This window comes from Anthonomus grandis, chromosome 5 (genome assembly GCF_022605725.1).
Source record: "Anthonomus grandis grandis chromosome 5, icAntGran1.3, whole genome shotgun sequence".
In the NCBI taxonomy this organism is placed as follows: Eukaryota; Metazoa; Arthropoda; class Insecta; order Coleoptera; family Curculionidae; genus Anthonomus; species Anthonomus grandis.
The window spans coordinates 30,311,768-30,319,282 of record NC_065550.1 but is presented as its reverse complement, the minus strand read 5'-3'; the positions used below and the strand labels follow the sequence as shown (position 1 = coordinate 30,319,282).

Here is a 7,515-nt window from a genome sequence, read left to right as displayed (position 1 = left end):
GAATATATTTTTACGGACATTCCCTGTAGATATTAGGGATGGCGGCCGTGTTGGGCTTTTGAGCCAATAGGAGAGACTCGTATAATCACATGTGATCCTAATGGTGCTTACGAGGGTTAGAAAAAAAATTTCTTATGTGTTTCGGTTATTAGGGTTGGAATGTCAATGGGGCGTTTCGCTCACACTATTGACTACAACAAAGATTTGTATTTTTGCAAACCAATATCAGATTTTGAAATGAATTCTTGGAAAGGGGTCCAAATGAAACAGTTCAATTTTATTTAAATGCTGACGTTTCGGAAAGTCATCCTCGGGACACTTAATGATAGCTAGCGTTCAATAATGCGTATATCATATAGCGACAGTTTTTTATTTTAGTATATCTTTACTAAACTCCAAAACGTCTGGATAGGTGTGCTGTTTCACTTGTAGGTAAGTCAAGATAAAACTGTCTAAAAGTTGGAGGTAACAACAGACAGCAGATCCACTAGATCATTTTTCTTTTCTTGTGATATAGGCACACTTTGTGAATAAAATTTTGGGTGATAATACTACACTTTCTACGTGTAGCAAAATATGTTTATTGGATAAACTTTTCTTTAAAAACATTGTAGCACATTCTTGTGTATAGTAAAGCCATTGAACGTCATGCCATTTGAATGGGTTTCACATTGAAATAGGAGACAATCACATTGAATAGGAGAGAATCCTATTTCATAGATGTCATGTTGTTTTAGCAATGGCACTAAGATATAAAGCGATATTTTTTAGATCTCTTAATTCCTTTTTTTTTACTGTTTCAAACAATTACATAGCATTTAATTATTTAATAGACAATGGTAGATACAGCCAATTTCATTAGAGACATCTAGATCTCATACTTGCAGTGGGATCATAAGTTAAGGTAAAATGGAAGATATACAGTCTCTCTCAACTTGTTTACTCTGCATATATATCCGATTAGTTTTTCTTCAATAATCTAAAGCAATTTAATCTTATTGTTAATGCTCACGGTAAAATTTTAAATCCAATTATGTCTAATTCTTCAAACATAAGTGTTAATAAATGTTTGGATCCCTTTATGCCCATTGCCCCTGCGCCATCACATGTCATACTAATAATCCTGCTATATTCTGATTCTAATGTCATATCACGGTGGTCTTGACGTTCTTCGTTTATTGGCATACAAAATTTATTAAGTTAATTTTAATAATATTATACACGTGGTGTCCGGAAGGTAAGTGGAATTCTTTAAGGCTGATGATAGCTCACCTAATTTAGAACATTTTAAGTCAAACATGTATATAACTTTTGCATTTTTCCAATAAATACCTAAATTTCACATAACGGTAATACAGCGAAAGTTACAATTGATTTCTAAGTTTCATAGTTTATTTTGTTTTGTTTCATTTGTATTTAATAAAATACCATGAATTCCAAATATCTATATTAACTGAAAGAAAAAAAAGAGACATTGAAACGTGAAAATAATTGAAGAGTTAAAATACAATACATAAATTTAAAAATATTTATTAAGTTATCAGTCATGTCGATGTCTGGCTAATTCTCAGGATTAGAGCCTTTAATATGGGTCAGGTTTGTTTGGTTAAAAGAGGGCACTACATCCTTCGTATTCATATTAATACAATTAAAATGGAGAATATTTGACATGTTAGATGTTTTGACGGTACAAATGAAACAAAATTGTCGAAAAAGTATTGATGAACGAAACCAAAATATATTATATAATCTTCTACCATATATGGCATTTTTCATAAGGATTCATGTAGGAGCCCGTGGGACACTTGAAGTCTTTGGAAAATTCTTCGAGGTTTTGTAGAGGCCCATTTACCTGGAAAAATATTAAAATGGTCTTTATATACGCGCTATATTTAAAATTACAAGGGTTAAATAAAGAATTTTCAACTGATTTTATATGAATCTTAAATTATAGTAACGAGGACGTAATTGGACTCACCCTAAACTCACTGGGCGAGTGCCTATACCAGTTCCCTAAATATTTTTGCTTAACATATTCGGGCGGGAACTTTGTACAAAACTGTATGGCACTGGAGATCCAGAACAGTTGCCTGGTGGTGAATTTCAGACCTAACAATACACGAAAAACTCGATTATAATTTATTTCAAGTACCCATCTCATTTAAATTACTATCACCTGGTAGTAAAGGCTCCCGTCCGTCCTTCCACTCCTTGTCAACGTACGCATTGTAAGCCACCTTAAACCCGGCCAGATCGGCCAAATCCTCATCCCTAGTCACTAATGCGTTAGTCTAAAAGCTAATACTAGAAAAAGGCTTTTACAAAGGCTCAACAGACTTACCTTAATACCCTCCACCTTCAGCTCTAACCTGGAATACTGATTGGTAAGACACTTCAATTTTTCCACGTATCTTTGTTTACTAAGAGGAGTCCACCAGTTTAGGAGTCTATATTCAGCTGCCCTGGAGGCAGATACCAGCTCACCCTCAGCTTCGACAAATATATGGGCAATTTGGTGAGCCAGAATGGTACCTAGGAGGCCGTAGTTCATGTACTCTGGACGGTTCGATTGGTAGAATAGACCTCTGAATAGACCCAGCGGAAATTCTGGAAAAAAATTTATTCTTATCACCTAATTTTTATTTTGTGGTATATAAATAAACAAATAGAATAAAAAGGCCTTTATTTTATCCTCTAACGTAACCGATTACAGAGAATTACCACAACTTCTTAATTAACAAAAAAAGTGTAAAAATATAATTGTAGGACTTACTAAGGGCGTTTTCTGCAGGCGAATAAACCACTTTAAGGCCATCAATAAAAGTTTGACTCTTAATCCACTCATCTTGGACTTTTTGCCTTAAAAGAGCGTAGTGCAGGTCCATGTTAATCAAGTTTAAATCCAAAACAGCCTTCAAAGGATTCTGGTCCTCGATTTTAACCTAAAAACCTCACGTGTTTTCTAACGAACCATGCCTCGCATACGACTCCAACACTCACCAAATCAAAAATCTTACTCTCCTTCACCACATTCAATACGTCCAAGTCCGAATACATCCTCACCACGCTGGCCACTAACATATGTTTAATTTTCGCCCTAGTTTCGTCATCTAGCCAGTTCATCATCAATAACGTTTTCTTAAACTGGTGCTTCACGTTCCGAATCAAATCGCTCACGTTACGTTTCAGTTGGTCGCTGAAGTGTCTCTGGATGTAGCCGACGTTAATTGGGGGGCTCAGCCTATCTCTGGACGCCTTAACGCAGGTACGCCATCTTGGCTCTTTCATCAAAGGAGTTTGTTGGTTATTGTCGATTTTCTGGAGAAACTCGTAAGCCCGGTCCAGGATCTTGGATGGCAGGAAGTTGATTAGGGATTGGATGATACGCCAGCCCATAAAGTTCGCCATCACCCTTAAAAAAATGTTTGGTCGGTGTTTCTTTATGGCATGGAAGGTTGGACATTGAAGATGAATGCAGTTAAGAAACTGAAGTCCTTTAAGATGGGGGTGTAACGCAGAATCGTTGAGATACTTTGGACAGCGAGACAGATTAATAAGAAAGTTCTTAGATGCGTCAACAAGGAACGCAAATTACTCGGAATAATTTAAAGGAGGGAAAAAGCGTTTCTGAGGCATATATGGAATAAAAGATAACGATTATTGCAGATCAAGATTAAGAGAAAAAGAAAAATTGGAAGAAAGGCAATGGCATGCGTGCGTAACATCAAGGATGGTTGATGTGCAATTGTTGACACACACTGCAAGGAACATTGAAGAGATGGAAAATGTAATCGAAAACATGTGTTAGTGGGGTAAATTGACGATTTTCGATACTAACCTTTTATCAGTTTTGCCTAACAAAAACTCCAATTTGGCCAAATATACGGGATCCGCGATATTGACAACATCTTCGATCCTTAAATCGGTGGATTTTCCGAGGGCACCTTGTATAACGTCCACCCAACGGATCGTATGATATTTCTCGGTGATTTCAGTTAAACTACAGGGATAATACAGGTTGGACCGATTGGTTCGCTGAGATTCTTCGGAAATCTACATAAAAAAATGATGTTTATATATAGGAAATAGTTTTATTATATTCTATTCTGAGATGTGTTATCCAGTTTTGGGGTTTTGCAAGTCTGTATCTCTTGCAGTCGGTTTTTGCTTTGCAGAAACGGGCTGTAAGATTTTTATGTGATGAGGGCAGGTTTTGTGGACCACTATGCTGAGCCATTTTTTATTCGGGAACAGATACTAACATTGACCTGTATTTTTACTTTGTTGACTTCAGAGTTGGTTCCGTAAGAAGTACAGTGGGGGTTAATGAATCTCACACGAATGTACATACAACAAGATATAATTCTAATAATTTGGGTTTCTGCATCCCCATGTCATACCATCTTATGACATTTACAAAATTCAATCATCTATATGGGGATCAAAATATACAATCACTTGCCTCTAGGATATAAAAATATTAGGAATGATAAGCGGTTTAATATAGTAACGACATTTTTATTAAGCAAGGCATATTATATTATAGCTTGGAAGGGCTAGGACTGTAAGAAAAGACTTATTTTGTTGTTGGCTATTTTATTCCCAACAACTACGTTTTCCCTCATTATAAAACTCATTAAATTCGTGATAGACTCAACGTTAATATTTGTTCGTCTTGCTAAATCGATTTTTTTATATATTTGTTTTGTCTGTTTTTGTATTGGTTTTATCATTTTTACGATTTTAATTTCTGTATTTTATTTTTCTTCCATCTTTGTAAATGAGCCCTCTTTATACTGAACAAGGAAAAAAGGCATTTTGTTAAATTTTTATTCAATAGACAGACATTAGAAACTGTAAATTTATTTAAGGATATACAAAGCCAGTTGTCCTCTTCAAGTAGTTCCAATCTATTACTTTCCACTGCAATGGAATTCTCATATAGAAAACCTGTGTTGCAAGTTAAGAAGTAGCTGCTATGCTTTGTTTTTCTTTATTTCACAGCATTGTAACAAACAAGTTCTTTTAACTTTGTATTATGGAAATTTTTGATTCTTTCATACGATATGGCATTGTTAATTGGGGAATAAGTTCAGGGGCTTCTAGAATATTTTTAATGCAAAAATACGTCATAAGGATAATTAGTAATCTCAGGCAAAGAGATTCATGTAGAGATCATTTTAAAGAAAATAAAATTCTTACGTTACCGTACTGGTGTCTACATATATGAAATGGCTGTTTATGTTTATAAAAATAAATCAATTTTTCGAGCCAATAGACCTGCACACGTCGGCGAGAACTTTTCTTGCCAAATGTCCATCAAACTGCCTTTTATCAAAAAAACCTTATCTTCAATGGCTGTAGGATTTTTAACTTAAACCCTGACATTACCAACTCTCCGAATACTATATAGTAATACTAATACCAAGGCTTAAGAGCTATCTACTTGAGAAAAACTGGCAATTAAATGAATTTTTTTCTTAACTGTACATATGGATACTAGGTACAAACTTAAATTTTGTAACGTTTTTTTTTTCTTTATTTTAAATTATTTGTCCTTTATTTTTAGGTAACTTAGATTTTCTTTAGTTTAAGATATCTACTTGTTTGACTTTTTTTTTCAGTTATCAATTATTTAATATCATTTTCAATAGGTGCTTTGTACTGATGAAATAAAAAGTATTATTATTATTATTAATAAAGCATTTTTTGAAATTGAATTCTGTTTATATTTTTTAGGCAGAAACTAATATTCTTGTATTTCAACTGCCTGAAAAAAGTAACAATCGTAAACTTACCACATGACAAACAAGATATTGATGATATACTTACCATTCCTAACCTCAACAAAAACTCTAATACGTCACTCATATCTTTCCTCAAATCTTCAACCCTTGGGCCAAACTGTGAGGCTACATTCACCATATAGTCTAAGTAAAGTGATTTGGAGTCGGCGCTAAGTTCGGATGGACTGTAGAATCTATCGTGAATCTATTGCAACAGTGCTTACCAATTAAATATCTTTATTTTTGGTCCGTAAATGGGACTTACCGCGATTATATACTTGTCCGGACGCTCCCTGTCCACGTCAATGCTAATATTAAAGAAAAAATCGAAATTCGCGCCGATTTTACGCAAGTTATTTATGGATTTGTGCCACTGGAAGGCTTCTTGCTTCCATTCTTCACCCTCTACTATAGGCCAACCGCCCATTTGTTTAAATATCTCGCGGATATACCCCAATCCGGCCCTGTCGATGGCCTGCTCGTTCATGCAAGACTTGTAAAACTTTTTGGCCAAATTTAGTGATGGCATATCTGAAGGGTCTGGAGGTTCTTCTAACATTTTACTAAATAAAAATGGAAAATAATAATTATACAAATTACCCCAACTTACCCTCGCAGTGCTGTTTCTTTAGTAGTTTAGATAGATAAACCAGAAGAAGGCAGAGTGAAACAGGACAATTTAGTAAAACTATAAATAAGTACCTGATATCCGTTAAAATCTCCTCTCTCATTTGAATTTGTACGGATTGCAAGACGTGGGGCTCGTCGAACGAATTATTTCTCAAGAATTTCCCGCATGCAAATTGATAAAAGTCGTCACAGGGCCTGCTGGTTTCGTCGATAAAGTTGGATATTTGCAAGGCGGCCTCTTGACAGTCCGCACTTATGCATAAGGTGTTCTTATCTAAGGAAAAATTAAATAAACAACTTAATTTAGATATGTGCCTACTTTATTGGACTTACCATAAAACAAGTAAAAATAGACCGCCAAAGTTAACAAACCAGTCACGATTATCCCTAGAATAGTAAATGTGAGTTTCCTTTCGTTTTTTGTGCGACTTTTCCACCATCTTTTCAATTGGTTTGGCTGGGTTGAACTTATAATGACATTACTAGGAAAGAATATTTCAATCAATCAAGGGATATTTAACCCTTAAAATATATAATATTTTCTAGAAGTATTACCTATTTTCCATGTTATCAGTATCCTCATTATCCATGGCAAAAACACACTTAAAAACAACAACTATTAAGAAATTAGCAGATGCACCTAAAGACGTTCTAAGTGCTTCTCTTTATTTTAATTATTAATGAGAGCGTTTTTAGCTTTCGTGGGTGAAATGAGCCGCAAGGTTAAAGGGTCAATAAGCGGTTTTAATTTGGTCAAATTTGAGTCACGATATAATTGTTATTTGTTTAATCAGGTAAACAGAGTCTTTGGAGTTATAGTTTTTATTAGGCAATAGTCAATAGTCAGTAGTGTGTTTACACAGGTCAACTCCAAATTTAAGTATAAAAAATTTTAAAATTTATATAACGGATTTTTTTTATTAGTACATTTACCACATATTTTTTAAAATTACTGTTTCGCTCGCTCCCTCTTACAGAAATAACAAGGGCAAAATTTTGACCCATAAGAACTTTGACCATCCTATGAGCTTTTGAGATTTTGAGTAGTTTGGTAATAGTAATCATTTTCTTAATATGCAAATGCAATCCATTGACTGCA

At 34.5% G+C, this 7,515-nt stretch overlaps 1 protein-coding gene across 1 annotated transcript; it reads right to left on the bottom strand.

Annotated features, from left to right (window-relative positions):
• Positions 1-1,432: 1,432 nt before the first annotated feature.
• Positions 1,433-7,114, bottom strand: LOC126736180 (neprilysin-2-like). The gene is made up of 12 exons (XM_050440419.1): positions 6,972-7,114; positions 6,750-6,898; positions 6,489-6,690; positions 6,052-6,349; positions 5,833-5,991; positions 3,839-4,053; positions 3,001-3,412; positions 2,774-2,942; positions 2,342-2,607; positions 2,177-2,291; positions 1,979-2,109; positions 1,433-1,852 (listed from the first exon to the last, which is right to left on the bottom strand). The coding sequence occupies exons 1-12, from the start codon at positions 7,004-7,006 to the stop codon at positions 1,754-1,756; spliced, it is 2,250 nt and encodes a 749-aa protein (XP_050296376.1). The 5' UTR covers positions 7,007-7,114; the 3' UTR covers positions 1,433-1,753.
• Between the last annotated feature and the right edge of the window lie 401 nt (positions 7,115-7,515).